Source organism: Perca flavescens, chromosome 22, assembly GCF_004354835.1.
Source record: "Perca flavescens isolate YP-PL-M2 chromosome 22, PFLA_1.0, whole genome shotgun sequence".
NCBI lineage: Eukaryota > Metazoa > Chordata > Actinopteri > Perciformes > Percidae > Perca > Perca flavescens.
In genome coordinates this window covers 14,722,498-14,742,849 of record NC_041352.1, presented here as the reverse complement: position 1 = coordinate 14,742,849, position 20,352 = coordinate 14,722,498, and the positions used below count along the sequence as shown (strand labels likewise).

Below are 20,352 nucleotides of genomic sequence, written 5' to 3'. Positions count from 1 at the left end.
AAAAAAAAAAAAAAAAAAAAAAAAAAGGCAAATCTCCAGATTTCCTCTAACTGGTGATCCATCAGCTCCAGCAACACTAAAAAACAAAAGGGACAATTTAAAACAAAAAAAAAAAAAAAACTGCAGTTAATGTTAAATTTGGGGTATGATTTCTAAACTTCTAAAACCTGATTTCAACATTTGTTGACAGGTTGGGTTCTGTACTTACCTTTCAAATTAGGCTACCCCACAAGACTGTCTGATCAGCCAACAGCTCCCGAAACCTTGCCAAGAAATTTTAATACATAAACCATAAATCAGTACAAAACCTTCAGGGATTTGTAAGTTTCACCACTTTGTCTTTTAGTTCAGTTAGTCACATTCTCAGCAACCCATATTTGGTCTGATGGGTAAACGGCAAAGGTGAACTCATCATTACTTCTTTAATCAGGACATGGAAGCAAACAGGCCAGTCTTGACAAGTTGGGACACAATAAATTCAGTATGGGCTTTACATACCACATAAGACGGAGCGGACACCGTGTTTTGTTCCACTGATGCACCAACCGCTCATCTGTAGGAGAATGTAGATTGTTCAAGCCTGCATATTGCAATTCCATAATTCAGGGGACATTTCCCGTCATACATGAAACACTGATGGTGCATGCAAAAAAATTAAATAAAATAAATCCAGATCTGTGGGACAACTTGGCTGAGTGAGAATAAAGGCTGCAGCTGGTAATTCAGTAGACACAATCTCACCATTCTCTTGTCTGATGGGTAAACGGCGTAAAAGGTAATCTCATCACTATTCCAGCTGCAAGCGTTGCCAGTGCTCAACATTGAGAAAATCATTTAAGCCATGTCTTTCTGCCACACAGAAAGTTATAACTATTGTTTGAAAAAAAAAAAATGTTTTTAACTATGCAGGACTGCCTTCCAAAGTCCAGTTTACATCAGGACAAAAGTTACTTTTGAGATGCTCTGCATTATTTCTGGAGTTACTAAAGTCTTGTCACTTTAACCACCCCTTGTGTCTTATGGGTGAACTAAACATGACTGTTTTCCCAGTGGCATTAGCCATACAACAAGATACTGTAGCAAGGAACTCACCTCCAGATCAACAGGATTAAATCAGGTGCATGTCCCTGACTACACAGTGACTCCTGAAGCAGCTGAAAGGAAAAATGGGACAGAAACCTTTTAAAGTCTACATGCCATTATCCACATCATATTTGCTCTTTAGTAAAAAAAAAAAAAAAAAAAAAAAAAAAAAGTCTCAACTGATCTCATTATGCTGGTGATTCAGTTAGTCACAGTTTCACCACTTTATTGTCTGATGGGTAAACGGCAAAATGTGAAGTCATCACTATTCCAGCAGCAGAACAGGCCTTAACCATAAAGCACAGCCAAAAGTTGTCAAATACTTGCAGCTCACCTTAAGGTCCACATGGTGAAAACCAATATTTGGCCATCTGTGGTACACAATAGTGACTTGACATCTGAAATATAACAGATTCAACTTAATTCAGTGGTTTCAAAGCACATTTGACCAATGCTGCAATCTTGTTTTAACAGTGATATCTAGAAATAACCTTACCAAGTGTACCAATCGCAGATAAAACGTTCCATCTTCATCCACACACCTATAGATAAACAGAGGGAATGCACACTTTTAGTCCTTTAAAAAAAAGCAATATTTTCCCACAATACCTGTTCAAGTCTGTCAAGGTAACTTCCAAACCACAAATCATTAATCTCGAGTAATATTGATTTTCCACTTGCATGAATAAGATGTACTTAAGAAATAGCCAATACAGCGAGAACAGATGACTGATCACCCGGAGGTCAGAGGGTAGCTGCGGAACCCAGCTTGGGAGCCTAACACATCGCAGGTTCAACAGCAGGTCACCACCTCTGTCACGACCTTACGTCCTCCGAGGGAGCCATGATGACTTTGCCCAGTGAAATAATGGGAGGACAATTCCCTAACCAGCAGCTCATCCACTGACCCAAGCACAGAACCAGATATAGTCAGGGCTTAGTGACACGGAGGGAGTTTTTAACTGTCTAATAGAATGATTTATTGCATTACTTGCATGTGAGACCTGTCTAGAGAGACATCGAAACCGGTTTACTAGTAACGTTAGGTATGGCTGAATGTCATTTGAACAGATCCATTAAAGTCACCGATAATTCATTTTATTTTCTGCCTGTATATAGGCAGAGACACGTTTTGTATGGTATACTATTAACACGTGTGAGTGTAACTTTAACAGCAGGCCCTGCACTAAATCCAAATCCACGTGCGTTGCGCTGCAAGCCTTCTGAAACGCAATTAACTTGCAATGTTAATCTTGAGGCATGTGCGTTATATGCCAATTATAAGATTGGTATCGAGTAACTTAGGTTTACGAGTTTGGTTTGTGCCATGAGGAAGACTACTCTAAATAGAGTTGAGCTGCAATTTTTTTTTTCCACGTGGCAGAGACATGAGCTAGCTGTTAGCTAATAAGAAATGGTTGCGTTTTAGCCCTAACTGAGAATCCGCCCGGAAAACACGCCTACCACATGCAAACAATAAAGCTGTGGAAACAAAGTAATCCCACTGTTGCCTACCGTCGTAATGAAGACTAAACATGATGCGGTCTTCTTTAGTTTTCTCATGTTATGCGGAGCAGCGATCGTCTCTGCTCATCGTTGTGTCTCCTCCAAGGCAAGAGAATGGACTTCCGGATCCAAGCTCTCTTAAATGCGCCGCAGAGCTGCGCAGTACGTACTGAAGCTCATGTAGTGCACAGCTGGGGCAATAATTATATTGTCAGCAGCAGCTGCATCCTATTTAGTTGACGCTCATATTTAAGATAGCAAAATGGCAAATTAATACATTACATAAAAGCGCCAGGTTGTGACGAATTAGTTATTTATAGTGGAAATTCACAAGATCAGATAAAACAGACACGATAAACGACCTAATCATTTTGTAGACCTATAACCTCCCTTATTTCTTTCAAACTGGCTAGAATAATAATGTATATATTTCCTCTTAAAGATGTTTTGATCTGCCTATCCATATATCCATATTTTAAGAAGCTGAATCATATGATCAGATCAGTTAGTCAAATTAACAAAACGTTTTCTAATGAGTGTAAAAAAAAAAAAAACTTCATCACTTTAGCTTCCACTGAAATTGTAAATTGTTAAAATGTTAAATGGCAAGAGGCTAATTTGTTTTATATTTACGCCTTTAGTTTGTACAAAATTATAGGCCTATGTAATTATGGTTTGCTTTCTTAAACATGTTGACACTATAAACACAGCTGAAACTAATGTAAGATATGCATATATTTATTATCGTTTGGCCCATTGGATTTCTAAAGTGATCTTAACCTACTCAGCCAAAACTGCTGCATATTCTTCAGTCATAAATCTTCAGTGCAAATACATTTTGTGTTGTGACCTATTAAAACCAACTATTTTTTTTAGCCTTGAAGCGAGCACCATAGCTGTATTTGATTGAATGCAATTGTAATACAAAATAAAAGAACAATCCTAAACAATCCTAAATTGCAAGAAGAATACCGAATAATACAGCATAATAATAAAAATAATAGGCTAATAACAATAATAATGCTCTGAAAACCTCTATGTGGACTCTAAATTGGCATATTTTTTTCTTCTTAAACAGACCTAATGAAAAAAGGACACTTTCATAGATTTCTATTATCGTCAAAACCTTAGAGACTCTTCTTTCACTGAAGTCATTTATTCACAAACACATTTACAACCATGCATGTAAAAATAAGGAACATGAGACGAAGAGCCTCCATTGTTGACTCTCTGACAGACCACTTCACATGACAGATGTTAAGTTATTCACACATGCATTTAGTGCAAATGTTTCAACTGAAAGTGCACACCTCAAGCATGACGGGCTCGTTACCCCGTGGAATTTCTACAAATATCATAGCTGGGACATGTACGGAACTGCACAATGCAGGGCAAACAGGATAAGTCAAAATAACAACAGAGAAACATAATGTATGTTTTCTCAAAATGTATACAATAAAATTCACGTAATATATTAATTTACAATGTCTTCCTTGGGCTTTAGTGGAAGTAAAATCTGATCCACAATCATAATGCATAATGTTGCTGCAACAGTAAACAACATGAACTCATGCAAATATGAAATGGTTTCATACAAATGACTTAAGCCCATTACTGGGAGGTGGACGACGATGGGCCTTGATTTTCTGACTGTGAAGGTTTGGTGTTGAGGAACTGTCCGCTTGCTCCGACGTACAGTCTGGATCGCATGGGCCATTTCTGTAAAGACATTTCATTTGTTAGTAAATTAACTACTAAAAAATAGGCCTAAAGGTCACGGCGGATGATGTTGCACGCTTTGAAAATGTGTTACATCAATAAAGGAGCCTATACACTGTTTAAAAAGTTAATATTTTGCATTGTAGATCTATATGTGATCATTTTCGTTCAGAAACAAAACGATTTACAATAAAATACAGAGTCGTAGGCTAATTTACAACAAAAACAGATTAACCTATAGCATACCTTTATTAATATTATTGTTATTATTATTATTATTATTATTATTATTATTATTATTATTATTATTATAATAATGCTACTGACCTTCACTGGGTGCAGGTAGCCATCACCTTTCAATGAGTGTAACGCCTCTGTTTGTTTTGTGCTCTCTCCCTCCTCCGTGCCTTCTTCTTGTAGAGTTCGAGTCAAATGGGCAATATAGGTGGTGGCCAGTATCAACACGTCGAGTTTGGACAGCTTGGTGTCAGGCGGCACGGACGGCAAAGTCCTTTGTAGTTCCAGGAACGCGGTTCTCAGGGTTTGCACTCGGCTCCTCTCCCGCGCCGCGTTAGCTGCTGCCGGGCGTCCTCTGCCGCCGAGCCCGCCGGTCTGGAGCACCCTGGCCCGCTGAAGCTCCCGACGACCGTCCGGACTGGAGCTCGGACTGGATGCAGGGCTGTCATCCACAGCCGCCCCGGAGCAGTTAGCACTGTCCATTCGAAGCGCCTGTCTTCCAGCCATCGGGGTGCACTTACAGACCTGAAGAATTGCATCAGATGTAGTTTAACCTGGCCGTTATATTGCACGTTTTATTAAGCTCAAGTTATAGCCTAATTGACAAGACTATTTTAGAGACAATGTATACATTGGCATATTTATTGCTGTCTAGCCTATATGCCCTGTTCTACTTTTAACTTAACTTTTAACTTATGATAATTTAAGTTATTGCTTTTGCATTTATTTATTAAACCATAATTCAAGTTTTCTGCAGTCCATTAATAAATAAATATATGTTGTCAAACATGCATGGTGCTACCAAATTAAACAGACAACACATTCCTGGTCTAAAAAGCCAAATAAGAGAGCAGACTGAAGAGAATCAGCTGTCCAAAGTTGCACTAAGACACCAATGCAGACACCAATTTGTGCTGATTGCTCTGTGACAGGTCAAAGGAACTGCAGTAAAAAATGAAGTCCCTATACCAGGCATATTGCCGGTGTAGGCTACAAACTCATGAGAGCAGTTTCTGATATGGAGTTTACCTCGGGTATCTCTCAAAAACGACATGAAGGCAATCCAAAGAGGGCTTCGATGGGATAGAGAATTTGCTCTTCAATGTAGAATAGTCCCAGTCCACGTGCAGCTTATCCTTATAAAGTGGTACGTCTGCAGTAAAGGTGCGCAGCAGTCCCCGTACGCTCATCCAATACTTCACCTGTGTGCGTAAAAGTCTCAGGAGCCCTTCATTTATTGGATAGACAAAGCGGCGGACAAGTATTTCACTCCGACGTAATTAATCACTAACCCCATAACACTCCTTCGCAGTGGAGAAGACTGTTCTCACCCTTTCCTAACTTCTTTCTGTCTGAAGGCAGCAGAGACTCGTTTTCAACGCCAGAGGCAGGACTCTCTTTTCCTTTAACCCTGATATGTGGTAGGCCATATCCCACTCTAATTGGCTGCGAATCTGACACTGTATTTTCTTTATAAGCCTATCAAAAAGTGGCAACGGAAAGAAAGTTAGTCAAAATTACCTCAGAAATGTGCTCGTCATGGTCAGAAATAAAGGTTATATGTTTCAAAAACCCTATTTGCAATGCACCATGAAGACAGGCTGACAAGTGTAAGCTGATATGCAAAACATTTGACTAATTGCCAGGGTGTCTTGAATTGCAAGCTTATTGGAACAGCTAATAAATAAACTCCAGCACTGCAATCAACAGGCAGGTATTGAGGAAATTCTTGTGAGACTCATAAATTAATCACTCTGATTTCCAAGGCTCCAAACGGAGATGTCGGCAAATTAATGAAAGGAATTATTCATAATATGTATATCCTCGGACTGTTCTTAATAAACATTGTTTTTGTAAGGATGGAGTAACAGTATTGCTCCGGGCCACTAATTATAAGTCGAAGTAAAAGAAGGTTAAGTAAGCTTGTTTCCCTAATAACCCCGCGTCTTTCAGGGGTTACACACCCACTGGATCCTCATTCAAACATTTAGTGACAATGATGACAATAAATACATCCGTTGTTACTGTATTTGCTATAAAAAGAGGACTGGATGATTTATTACAGTTGTATGAATAGAAGCATGTGTTAGCTTTACATTATGTAAAGCCTTGTAATGGTAGGGCAGAGTGATCATTTAGATTGTGCCACTCTGCATCTCGTGATTCACTTATTTGCCGAAATGCATGCAGGAGAAAAATGACACACACCATAGGAACTGTAGGACTGAGAGTAGGTGGATAGATTATTTATATCCTCAGGCCCAAAAAATGTAATTAGAAATAAACCAGCTGTGAAAGTTAGGGAAAGAAATGTGCACAAACCATTATTCATTGTTTTACTCTTTAATTTCTTAATTAATTCCAGCCTATTAATTACTTTATAGAAATGTAGTTTTGAGGGGGCAGATCAAATCAAAACATTTAAAAATATGCTTTTAAACCACTATAATTCACTATACTACAGCTATGGACATCACAGCAAGTGGGTGACAGTGACTGTTCTGTGCCCTGCTAAATATATACAAGCATGAAAGATCCACCGCAGCTATGATGACTGAGGCGCTTAAACAAGGCAGTAGCAGGGTTAGTCCTGCATGTGTGGAGGAGGAGGAGGTGGAGATTTTAGTGGACTGGTAGGTTTTGTCTTAAGCATCCGCATGAATGCAGATGGGTGATGATTAGACAGCCCCACGATTGAGACGTCCGCTCAAAGGAATCTTTTATTTTTGTGCCCTATAATATCAGAGAAAAAAGAAGAACAAGCGTTATCAAATCATGGGTCAGCTATCATAGAAGATTTCTCTTACAATTCCTCTGTGTTAAATTAATAGAGACTGAAAGCACTATTACAACACTACTAATCAAGGGAAATTGAGCACAAAATAGCAAATAATTTGTCAAGAGGAAGGAATGAGGGAAATTAAAATAACTGATACCACTTTACAATGAAACTAATCTAAAAACATGTCTTCTTGAATTTGGGGAGAATTGTAAGATGAATCAGGATGTGGGGTGAGTTCAAACCTATTAGCATTTGTCATCACTCATTATTTGTACATTTCATCATGTAGTAAACAAATTGACAGCTGGTTGTAACGTTGCTAATTTGACGTCTATGGTTTTATATTTAGTGAGTAATGAAATGCAGTGAGACAAAAATGTGAAATCTCTCGCGTTAAGTGAGGTCTGTGTGAACTATGATGGACCTGAGCGGCTGCTGCGGCCTCCACCTCTGCACGTTAGCGTGGCTGCAGACGTGACCAGGATGTGGACCCTGACCCACGTTAAAGTCATCTGGAATATAAACAGAGTCCCAGTAGAACACACATACACGTACACACAAATTCAAATGTGTGAAATCCCACCCGGCATAATAAAGTAAAGAATGACAAATGTAGTCTAACAACAGAAAAAAATATGGTTTCCATATTTTACTGAAAAATGATGACAGTTTTTCGTGGTTTCTCAATATTATGATTGTCTATATTATTCTATATTATAAGATTTCTAACACACTTAACTAATTAATACATCTAATTAAATCAAAGAGGTGACCATGCAGAAACTATATCTGATCTCATTGATTCAAATTAGAGGATAATTGTGGTAATGTTGGCAAAGATGTTAGGGTAGATTAAAAACAAATAAATAACAAATTTAGTGACTTACTTGTTAGGGATGGATAGGAGCTCAACGGTCCACCAATCAAATGTTTGTTATTTGTTTTCTTCTTGGCCTCTTTGGATGCTTTCCAGTTAATAAGGAACTGTCTGTTTAACTCCTTAATTTCTCGGCCATTGAGAACCTCTATAAAACAAATGCATAAATAAAACAAACATTTAATTTGAAATTAATAAGTAAACAGTGTATATTCTTACTTTTATGATTAAGTATTGTCTTAATTATTAGCCTGTGCAAGTCAAAGAAATAAAGTGCATTTTAATATTAGGATGCCATTGAGAAAGAGAATGAATAATATCTCACTGAGGCTTTTGCACACGGTTATCAGGCGGTCTCTGTATTTAGGTTTTTTACACACAGGATTTCCACCCAAATCCATTTCAAGCAGGTGAGGCCAGTGGCTGAACACATCCTCTAACTCCTGAGAGTACACAAAAAGAGAAACTTCACCTATAATATGTTGTATTATATGGTGTTTTCATTTTAACCACTAATGATTCAAATGGCAATAGTGTGTCTCTACAGCTATGCTCAGTAACTAAACAGGAAACAATGGACAACTTTCTTTTAAAACATATAGGATGCCTATTTATAATTGCTAATCACATACAAACATGAAAATATGTAAAGACATGGTATAAGTGAATGGTAATGTGAAGTACAAGGGCCAATGGTAAGTGCATAAACAACACATCAGTCTATTTTAATAAACAGTGTCGCCGGTGTCATGTAACTACAAGTTTTCTCCTGGGGCAGTGTGAGGCTGGCTCCTCCAGCGAGCTGCCTGCAGTTGTATGTTTATCTAAAGGCACATTAATCCAAGCCTGGAAATATGAATACTCTCTGGACACGCTCTGATTGTTCATTGCCTTCCTGTCTTGGCCAAAGCGCTTCCACTTTTCCAGCTCGTGCTGCAATCAGTTCAGAGGGGACCCCTGAGCACCGCGCGCTCCCAGGCTTTGATAAATGATCGTGTCAGGGCCGTCACTCACAAGGCCCTCACCGAAGAGCAGCCCAGCGCCAAATTGCCCCCCACGCGGGGGCGTGGAGAACAGCAAAGGCTGGATACTGACTGAGCTTGGCTGGCTCTCTCGCCTGGACTAATGATGGGCCAGTTATGAACCTGTATTTGACCAGGGCTTCGATTCCCCTGTCCTCTCTGCCCTGCACACAGCTAACGGTCTCTGAAGATGCTCCCCATTTGTCACCCTAGCTGACTGCCTGTCATAATCTATTTTAAAAATCCATAATGTTTCCTCTGGATTCTGAGCAAATGGAGCAGAAGAAGGGATTGATCCTTTGGAGGGCTGTCTTTGCAGGATCAATAGTGGCAGACGGGTTGTATAAATTAAAGGAGATATCTGCTAAAAATGACACGTGTGCAGCAATTACCTGCATCAACGTCCTCAAAAGAAAATCACTTGTGTTGGAAAAAAAAAAAGTAGCCTCAGCAATGAAGTCAATTATATAATTATATAAGTTCTTTCAATGTGTCATTCTAGTGTAAAATTCCAGTAAGAAAGAAGAAAGCATCAACCTTTTCAGTTAATATCAATTCAAACTGATAAATCAAAGCCCTCCGACCGTGAAAAAGCCAAAAACAAGCAGGTCATTTTTCAAGGCAGTCAGTGAGCATAAGTCCTATCTCTGCCTCAGATGAATCTCCCATAAAGTTAAGAACTGGTGGTTTAAGGTATCAGAGGATTCTGAGGCAAAGAGGAAAAATCAGCCTCCCAAGGAAAGAGAGAAACTTGTGCTTGTTTAAAGCTGTCAGCAAGAAAAGTCTCAGGGGAATGGCTCGCTGATTTGTTGAATAATTCGGACCCTGTGCGAGTCATGGAGACTGGGAACCTACGGCGGGATTTGCAGGATTTGGTTCTTTAGAACCCTGTTCTCCATATCATTTCACACATCACTGCAGAAAGCTTTGGAACAATGGTAATGCTGACCCGATCAACTAATAGCTGGTATGTTGACTTTAATACACCATGTCATGCATAGCCTATTGCTGTAGTACTGTTTACTTTGACTGCACATCACGCAGCCAGTTTCTAACTCTATCACACTGGAGAAGAAGTCTTGAACTGGTTTCATGGACACTTTTAGTTTTCTAAAAAAAAGAAGCTATATTTACCTCCATACTGTGCAATCGATTGTCAGCAGCAGAAAACCTCTGGAGTTCCTTCAGCACTGTCAGGTCCCTGATATCATCAATGTTGTTGTTATTGATATTCAGGACACAAAGAGATTTCTGTGCAGAGAATTCAGATTTATGAAGCATTCATTTTACAGTTAATACAATGAATATTACAAATAAATATTACATAGTGGTCCTAAAGGAGAAAACCAAGCACACAAAAGATATTCATTTTTTTAACTGTATTATTATTTTATGTGGCCAAATTTCTTTTTTTTTACATGTTACAGTATTTTAATCTTTCTTCACTTGTGATCCATTTGGATTAGGCATTTAGATGTGTTCTCTTTATATGCCAGATCTTCCGGGATCGTGTCCAAATCAGACTCTAGATAGTGCTGTTGCTAAATATTCATCTTGGTTTGAAGTTCTATAACGGCACATTTATAAAAAGCTGGGACTCTTTAAATTTGCACAGCAATTTCTTTAATTATCAAAACAAACAAGAAGCTGAGACTTTTGGTGTGTTTATCCATGGCCTGGGCAGTAAACAAAGTAAACAGACCTAACTGATTTGTCAGACCAGAGAGAGCAACAGAGGTCTCTTTGACATCATCAAACCCAGCACAATACTGCTTTTACATGGATCACTGGCCTCTAAGAAATCTGAGATCTTTTAAACTTGATGTGATAACCTACCAGGTTGATACACCACACATATCCTTGTGTATAAAAAGAGGAAATTAGGCTTTCGCCTGACTTTTTATTTACTTAAAAAAAATATATATATAATTTTAAATGAAGAGAGCCTATATTATTCAGTGAGTGTGGATCATCCTTCTGTTCTCAAATTATCTCTGTACTGAGCAGTGTAAAAATAGGTCATACAGCCAGTGAGAGGAGAGTCATGGGGTCAAGGAGCAACTTTTCCCCTGGTGCCAGCCTCTGACTCTCCAGATGAAGCTCCTTGAGCTCACAGAGAGTTTCTAAGCCCTCCACCACTGCAATCATGTTTCCACCCAGATACCTACACAGCAGGAAAACCAAACACATGTTCAGACATACCTTAGACTTTAAATGATTACCACAGTACAGGACAACAATCAGTTAAACTTGTCTACTCACAGCTTGGAGAGCCTCTGCAGATTGGATAGATTCTCTATACGAGTGATGTTGTTGTTCTGCATATAGAGATGGGTGAGGTTGGAGGCAAAGCCAAGGTTGCAAATGTGTGTGATCTGATTATCATACAGGTAAAGAACAGTGAGGTTTCTACACATGGAGAGATCACCCTGAAAAAAAAAAAATGAGGCATATAAGAGGAAGAAAAGCACAGAATTAAAATGTCAGTTTTCATAATGGCTACTTACGATATCTTCGATACTTCTGCTGAAAAAGTGGAGGTGGGTGAGTGTCTTGAGGTAGTCTTGGAAGGAGAGGCCCCTTTTCTTTTTGAAGTGGTTTCTAGATTTAGCAATCAGATCTATGGTGAGGCGTACCATGGTAGCTCGTCACAGACGCTGCTTTAGAGAGGATCTTTTCAGCTTCAGCCAAGCATTCAGCCCACAGCAGTGACTAGAGCTGTCTGTTTCGGAGAAAAATGGACAAAAACACCTTAGCAGCAAAACAAATGTTCCTCAGAATAACTATTTTATAATGCCCCATTACTTCAGCATTTGTAATCACAAATGACAGGCAAAGATTAACCTTGTACCAGACTTTAAATGGCTTAAAACCTTAACTGTCAATTCACAATTAGGGATAATTGATGGGGGGAAAAAAGAGCACTACTCTCCAGGAAACTTGCTAAGAGGCCAAAGGTTGGGTGACCACTCAATTTATGTTGTAATTAGAGTGGTCAATTCCCCCAGCAGACTGAGCTGAGCTTCTGCTACTTCCTTTCACTCAGTACCCATGGGGCTTGTTTATTAGCTTGACATGACATTGAGATGTGAAACTTGCACTTTGATTTTACTTTGCAAATAGGTGTTATTATGTATCGCCTTTCCACCTGCTAATTATACAGCAGTGTGTGTAGCTAAAATATGGTGGAAGGTCGAGAAAGGCAGAGATGTGACAGCATGTATTTTATACACGGCATCAGGCCGAAGTTATAGGAGACAAGAGGCACTGATCAATAAACCAGAGCTGAACAGAAGCTAAAGGCTAACTGAACGTATAGCTACACCCATGGACCTCTCCTCTCCAGGGACTTGGGGACCGCAGTTTATCATTGTCAAACAAAGTGCGACACTCGTATAGTCCACATAGTCCTCATGTCCGGGTGCAGTACGTGAGTGACAGGAAATATCCACTAACTATTGCAGATAGCCAGTGAAAGGTGGCGAAGATGTTAACACACCTGGAAAAGGCCCAGAGAAATGTCAGTAGTATTATGAATTTAAAATGGGCCCGGATTATTTAGAAAATGATAGCTAATTCATAGTTAGCTAGCTAGCTATCTTAAAAACTATTCTAACACTGTAACGTTAGCGTATACTATAACTGCATTTAGCATAACATTCCCTATTGTAGTGAATGTGGACATGTGTTAAATATTAACTAAACTCTCCTACCTCTTGTGGTCTTCAGAAAATTTGGAAATGTGAGCTAGCTAAACTGTTTTAAAGAGGTTGTAGAGATAAAGCGAACCGCTAGGCAGTTTTGTTTGAGTCTTACGTTGCTATGGAAACCACGGAAGCAACGCATTGTCACAAAATCTGATGGTTCACAAAATTTGATGCAACACCGGCGAAGCGGAAGTAAGCAATGATATATTTCTGTTATTTATTTGCATTTAACTTGTATAATTGCAAATAAAAGCAAGAGAATGGTTATACATAACTTATCGTTTTGACAAAAGGGACTGACAAACTCTCAAATTCTACTTTATTATTCTACAATCCAGTGATAGCTTTAAAAAAAATGAATTGGTTACTATTTGTTTGGAATTTAACAGGAATGTTACAAACTATTTTGCAGTGTAGGTTGCAAGTCTTGTCAGTCAGTTGCCTTATCACACATATATTAAAACAAATTACTTTTACTGAACTAAATGTATACTAAAGCTTATGCAGTTCATATTTTCTGACTTTGCAGTGTCCATCTTTCAAGGCCACATACCAAATCAGGACCACAGTCAACTTCTCCCAGTGACCCCTGCAGTGTTAATCTATAATGCCAAGACCTGGGTTTCCTGTAAGGGAGTGACTTGTCTCCACTTATGCAGGAGCACATGGCAGAGAGGAAGTGTAGCACCTCCAGCTTTCTGAGCTGGGATCAACTTCTTCACACACAGGATCATGCTTGTGGGGTTAATTCCTCTGAGAGCCAAACAAAACATAACATCTCCAGATTGTAGTGGGGTCATTAGATCTATACTGTAGCTACCCATAGCTATGAATCACGAGTCTTATTAATCTTCTGCTCTCATATCAGACATTACCAAATCACCCAGTTGTTCAAAAGAGAAGGCATTCCTCTGCAATCTGTGAAATCTTTTTTTTTTTTTACATTAATGGGGAACATACTTTGGAATTAGAACATTGCTAAATGTTAAAAGAGTAAGGTAAAATTCACTGGTGGTGGATTTTTGGCTGCCCACAATTTGACTTGATTAGAATTTACATACATTTTCCTATTCCACATTTAGTCATGCATACAAATGTCCATCTGGTGATAATCACAATATTTACATGTCCAACAAGTTCAATATGTTTCACTGATTCTTAAATCACCATGGAAGACCAACATTAGGTGAAATTATTTTAGAAGTGCATACTCTAAATACTTTCTCAGCACTGTGACAGTCATCCATGTAATACATTTAAATATCTGGCAAAAACATGAGCTATTCAGTGTGTGTGTGTGCAGAAAACCTATTTAACTATTTCAAATTCCTAAATTGCATTAAATATAATCTAATAAGTTTCCTCTTCCTAAACCGCTATACTGAACACCCTCCAATTTAGGACAAGGCAAAAATAATGGTAGAAGAAAATCATTATAAGAAGGTGCCAAAGCTCATGCGCATGAGAAAAAACAGACACCTCCACTGCCCCACTGGGATTGTCTTCTCTGCGATACATGACATAAAAAAATATACATTTAGCCATTACAATACCATAAAAAAAGACATGACACGAACCCAGGCCAAAGGGGCTGTCTGTTAAAAAAGGCAGACTTTGGGAGTGTCTGCTTCGATGGAGAGCAGACGCATTGGGTGAATAGACTCCAGTGTGTACGGCTTCTGTTTCTGTGCTGCATCACTGCCACACCACAACCTGACGAACTGGCCACTCTGCCGGAGTGTGTACCACCGAAAGCCAAACTGTGCTGGGAGTGACTCCGCAGAGACATCCCACACATGGCAGCCGATTCCCTTTGAGCCTATGCAGAAGCTTGAGTTTGTTGTTCCATTATGTAATGCTGTGACACTGCTACACTTGAATGACTGACTAGTGCTAGGTTAGGCTGAGCGTTAAACACAACCATGGTGCGTGTTGAAATGTTGGGCTGCAGAAGAACACAGGCCCTACATGTAAAAAGATTTTTAGTAACGGCCAAAGCATGAAGGGAAAGAGTGAAAATGAAAAATGCTGCACTGCCTCACACCTTAAGAACATTGTACCATATTTACATGAGTGAATATATGAAGTCAAATGTCCACTTTATACACCAGTGAAATTGTTTAATTTCCCAGCTTAAATGTTGCATAATATAAAGTGAAATAAAAACCATGTTGTTTAGCATGAAATACCCACATGCAGAAGTTGCACTTTTTATGTTTTATTTTTTTGCAAGAGTCCTTGACTGTATAATCCTTAAAATACTTCTAGGAGAAAAAAAAAAAAAAAAAAAAACTTAATTTTTTTTATTTATTTATTTTTAAAAACACCCCCAAGAGAATTCACAGATAATCCTACCCTTAGCAGTGAAACATAAACCATAAACCAATAAGTGCTACACATGCACAAGACCTCCAGGTGAAATCCAAATTGGCTCGTAGTTCAGGTTTAATTGCCAGATGTGTTGATCTGATTGAAGAGTTTGTCCTTGATGACTTGAGACATCAGACCATGAATCGCCTCTATGGTTGTCTTGCAGCTAAAACAAACCACAGTGAAAAATGGAGATTAGCTCTATTACCCCGGCAAAACAGGCACAACATAAAGAGATGTAACACATACACTGGTATCAGTAGACTATCAGAGCAATACATAGTGAAGGGGTCTCGATCTCTGTATCAGATATTAATGAAACCAGTATTAATAAACAGATTAAATCGGCTTAGTTTTGATGCTCTTTTGGTTAGTTTGAATCACAAACATATTTAATGAATCGAATATTATAAAATAATGGAAAAATTTAATAGTTTATATTTGTCTTTTTCTGTTCTTAAATCACACATCTAATACAGATCAATAAATTAGTTTAATTCTAAGTCAATTAATCAATTGACAGAAAATTGATCAGCTATTTTGATAATCTATTAATCTTTTGAATCATTCTTTTTGAAAAACTAATTTATATCATTCAACCTGCAACTCTTTGGGTTTTGGACAGTTGAAAAGTTATCTTTTGGGAAACTGATGGGCATTCTTAATTATAGAAACAAGATGTATTGATTGAGAATATAATTTGTCGATTAATCAGTGATAAAAAAAAAAAGTTGGTTGTAGCCCTAAATTAAACATGTAAGAGAATTTTAAGATTGAAATGGACACAAACATTCTATTACATAAGGACAATAATGTATAATCAACAATAATGTATAATCAACAAATACTGTATGTGACACAGTAACAAATATGATGAAATGGATTAAAAGTAATAACATCAACCACTTTTCTTTTAATACAGTAAGCAACAGGAAACACCAAAATCATAGTGCCCAATATAAAATAAGTTAACATTAACATTTGTATCCTTTTTCTTCTAAGAACATGATTTACCTATCTCGTGTTGCTTTGGCCAGTTTGTCCTCAGACTTCCTGTCATGCGTGTCCAACCCGAGCATGAAGCTGCCTCTGCCCAGCTGGGCCTCAGACTGCTCCAGCTTCTCCGACAAGTCAAACACCTGGCCGGTGGTGTAGTCCGAGTTCTGACCATCCAACAAACGCACACATAAACACCTAAACCAATTTGTGCACAATTTGCCAACAAAAGCTAAATAATACATTTTCCAAAAGAAGGAGAATTTTGCAAAGTAGGAACAAATCAGTCCAACAAGCTGAAGGAACATGTTGTGTGTTGTGGTGAATGAAAAGAAGCCAGTGAAAAGTTTGCTTAAGGTGAGGCCGTGTTTTTAGTGGAAAAGGTAATTAAAACACAATGACACAGGGGCCCCTGACTAGGGTGACATTGTAGCAACTGACAAAGCCTGTCACCCAAGAAGCAGCAAATCTTTGACATCTAGTCAATTCATCTTCATCCAGATTGCCAAAGAGCTAACTGTTTGGATAAGCCTGGTGCCTATTTAGACTGTTTAGTCAAGCTCGGGACAGAGTGACTGCATCCACAATGGGAATTCACATGAGGGGCTTTCAATCTTTAGAATGAACTGCGGGGCGAAAGCAGAGGATCCATGGTGAACCAGGAAAACATCTGTATCACTGGAGTTGGGTCCAACTTTACAACTTATCTCTTGTTAAAAAGTTTAAATTAAGCTTATTACTAAAATCAATAAACAGGGACTCTTGGTTACTCAGCAGCAATAAATCATGACATCACAAGCGGGTGACCACATGTCTCAATGAGTTATAGTGTAATAATTAACCATAAATCAAAACGTCAAACAATTAGGGAACATTTAGTTTTTTTGAAGTTGCCTACATACCGTGAGGAGACTTGAGGAACTTAAGGTATTGACCCAATATTTGTTCCAAAGGAGTTCCAGAAGCTTTCTATCAAGGGAGGACTTAAAGTAAGTAACTTCCAGGGCGTAATACCTAAACAAAACAAATCAAAGAAAAAACATGAGCCATGTATACAGTAAAGCGTACACTTTCTAAAAATACTGCAATTAAGGTCAAATAAAAAAAATATAATTTACATGATATTTATGTTAGAAGTATTGCTATTGCTATATGTATTGCTATACTCACTGTTTACAGTGAACACCAAAGTCTTCAATCTTGTTCAAGGGGATTGTTTGGTATTCTGAGGGTCCCTCATCAGGAGGTTTGTAACCCTAAAAATCCAGAGGAAATGCTGAGAAATAGTAACAAACGAAATAGACTTTCTGTACCATATCCAGATAATTATAACACTAATACGGATTTAAGTAATGAGATAGACAAGCAATTAAATGATCATGCATTCTAGTTTATATAGTACAGCAAATAATAATAATTAAATAATAATTAACAGCAAATAATTTTATTTCTATAAGAATTCTAGTCTCAGGAGAATTGCCACTATAAACAGTCGTTGCTCTACCTTTGGGTAGGTCCTGAAGGCGCCAAGGTTGACTTTCCCTGCAGAAATAGTCCGAGTGGGGTCGATCTGTAGGACGCAAGATACAGTAGAACAGGAAAACAAAGTCAGGGGTCATACAAACCTCCAGGGACCACTCAAATCTGGCCACCAGGAGCCTTTTACTATTGCTGTCAGTGTGCTGAAAATACACACTTAATTATATGATGCCCATGGCATTTAGGCACTGCTAAACCAAATGGAGTGTAAATAGCATATATGGTTGCAATTGCAAAATATTCATCAGTACTACATGGAAACCTACAACTCATGCATCAACAATCTCAACACCTTCTCAGTTACACATGCATTAACTTGTATTGTCAAACTCAGAAAGAAAAAAAAAAATCTTTCTTTCCTGAATATCACTTTCATGGGTTGCAATTAGAAATCACGATAAACAAGGCTTTTAGCATGATATAAAAACAATTACTATTTCCTCAGTCTTACCACAACGGCCACGAAAGGCTCCTGAAACTGCTGGTTGAGCATCTGAGTGCTGACATCTATGCCCGAGAGCCAGCATCCATAGCCCGGGTGACTGTGGTACCAGCCGATAGCATTCTCCAGCCGGCCAACCTGAGAGATTATAGGATAGATGTAGGTTATTATTCAGGGTATAACCGCACCATTATACAAGAACACCACAGAGAGTGACAAAATATAGATAGTATGAAAATATTGATCAAATGTTTGATGACTGCATTGTATTAGGTACAGGGTATAATTTGCATTTTTTTATGAATATGCTACTTCAAACAACTGACAATGTGGCAACAGAATTAAAGTATGATGGGGGGTTTTAGAAGAAAAACTCATATCCATTTTGTAGTAGCCTTGTTAGAAATTAATAACAGTATTGGACGATACGGGTGAGATATGGATAACAACATTCTTTCACAGTATATATAATTTCATAATGCAATATCGATATATATATAGGACATTTAAAAATCAATTGAGAAACAGTTCATGGATAAATTAGACAGGAATGTTTGGTTATGTCTAAACCAGTAAATTACTCCCCTACAGATCAAGGTACATCATCTTTCACATTGATGCAAAAAATAATAATAGTTCCAACATTACCATACAGTATTCTTGCTTATTGCTTTGCAACAGTGCCCATAATGGGCTAATACAACAAAGGATAATAAAGCAATGGCTACCATATTTAACAGCAGACAAATCAAATGTATATAATCTATATATATATATATATATATATATATATATATATATATATATATATATATATATATATATAATTATATGACTAGAATGTGGATGCTATAGACCGTATTACAAATATAAAAGGTTTTCTTGAACAACTGAATCAAAATGAACCCAAGTCCCGAAATTAAAAACATGGTAGCAATCAATTACATGTACATGAAGTAAACTATGAATCGAAATAATGTAACTGAACAGTGTGAATGCAGTTTGGGAACTCCTTTTTCAAACATGAAATCTGTGAGATGTCCTTTAATGGAAGACAGTGTGCCCGACCTGTTTGGCATTTTCAATGTAGGCAGCCATGTATTCATATGCTGCAGCCTGGGCGTTGACTCGAGTTTCTGTGCCCTCCACGGGCAAGGCAAAGCTGTCCATAATCATCATGGTTTCACCATCCACCTTCCCCAGCATTAGGCCCATCACCTCCAGGTTTCCTCCAGACCTGGCATGCATCACCATCTTCAACAGGGCCAAGGCTGAGATCTTGCAATACTTGAAATAGTGATGACTACGGGTCAAAGAAAGACACACAATCAACATCAGATATATTAAGCATATTAGGGATAATGTTAAGGAGTAGATAGATACATTTGCAAATACAGACCACACAGTCAATGTTAGCCGTACAGCTGTTGACAAACAAGCTAGCTAATGCTAGTTTGTAGCCAAGCTATCATGTGTTCTAATAACAACCGTGACACAACATAAAGTTACGATCCCGACATTTAGATCAAGAATTACTTAAACACTTAGCTAGCTAAGCTAAATACCACCTTACTGTTGTGTACTTACTCCTTTGTCCATGGCTTCGCAGCTAGGATTTCTTGTTGTTGCTTTTTGTCATATTTGTAAATTTCGTCTATGCTCTGAACTTCCTGCATGCTGTTAGATAGCTCCCATGTTTTCTGAGCGGTGCTACTCCCCGCCATGATGAATTATCTAAGCCAACCAAATAGTCGTTAAAACCACTATTACTGCCCCCAATAAGTGAAGAAATTTTATTTTTCTCCAAAGATGTTGATACCGTAACAGGGCTAAGCTAAACGTCCACTTGCTCAGGTAGCCATGACAGTGAATGATACCAATATACCGAAGTGCAATCGGAGGGGACGTTTGTCATAATGTTACTCAAATATGACGTTGATATGTTTGAATGGTAACGTTACATGACATTTTTTAACACTTAAAGGGAAGTATAAATATAAAAAATAACATTTCACCTGAAGCGATTGTTACCGTATCTATCTGTCATATTAAATCGTAATCACCCCTCTGCC

General features: G+C 38.2%; 3 protein-coding genes and 1 long non-coding RNA gene across 4 annotated transcripts; all 4 read right to left on the bottom strand.

The window, feature by feature from the left end:
* Positions 1-6: 6 nt before the first annotated feature.
* Positions 7-2,751, bottom strand: LOC114549585 (uncharacterized). Its single transcript, XR_003691571.1, has 7 exons — positions 2,599-2,751; positions 1,580-1,625; positions 1,418-1,481; positions 1,093-1,154; positions 499-553; positions 209-263; positions 7-76 (listed from the first exon to the last, which is right to left on the bottom strand). It is a non-coding gene; the product is annotated as an uncharacterized LOC114549585 (long non-coding RNA).
* Positions 2,752-3,684: 933 nt separating this feature from the next.
* Positions 3,685-6,003, bottom strand: tcf24 (transcription factor 24). Its single transcript, XM_028569529.1, has 3 exons — positions 5,575-6,003; positions 4,636-5,070; positions 3,685-4,308 (listed from the first exon to the last, which is right to left on the bottom strand). The coding sequence occupies exons 2-3, from the start codon at positions 5,050-5,052 to the stop codon at positions 4,201-4,203; spliced, it is 525 nt and encodes a 174-aa protein (XP_028425330.1). The 5' UTR covers positions 5,053-5,070; positions 5,575-6,003; the 3' UTR covers positions 3,685-4,200.
* Positions 6,004-6,872: 869 nt separating this feature from the next.
* On the bottom strand, positions 6,873-13,041 carry ppp1r42 (protein phosphatase 1, regulatory subunit 42). Its single transcript, XM_028569695.1, has 9 exons — positions 12,940-13,041; positions 11,734-11,948; positions 11,489-11,655; positions 11,252-11,390; positions 10,361-10,477; positions 8,530-8,647; positions 8,215-8,352; positions 7,752-7,839; positions 6,873-7,278 (listed from the first exon to the last, which is right to left on the bottom strand). Exons 2-9 carry the CDS (start codon positions 11,863-11,865, stop codon positions 7,266-7,268), a joined length of 912 nt encoding a protein of 303 aa, XP_028425496.1. The 5' UTR covers positions 11,866-11,948; positions 12,940-13,041; the 3' UTR covers positions 6,873-7,265.
* Positions 13,042-15,226: 2,185 nt separating this feature from the next.
* On the bottom strand, positions 15,227-20,178 carry cops5 (COP9 signalosome subunit 5). The gene is made up of 8 exons (XM_028569952.1): positions 19,868-20,178; positions 19,349-19,583; positions 18,290-18,418; positions 17,804-17,869; positions 17,470-17,555; positions 17,202-17,313; positions 16,318-16,466; positions 15,227-15,469 (listed from the first exon to the last, which is right to left on the bottom strand). The coding sequence occupies exons 1-8, from the start codon at positions 20,002-20,004 to the stop codon at positions 15,379-15,381; spliced, it is 1,005 nt and encodes a 334-aa protein (XP_028425753.1). The 5' UTR covers positions 20,005-20,178; the 3' UTR covers positions 15,227-15,378.
* Between the last annotated feature and the right edge of the window lie 174 nt (positions 20,179-20,352).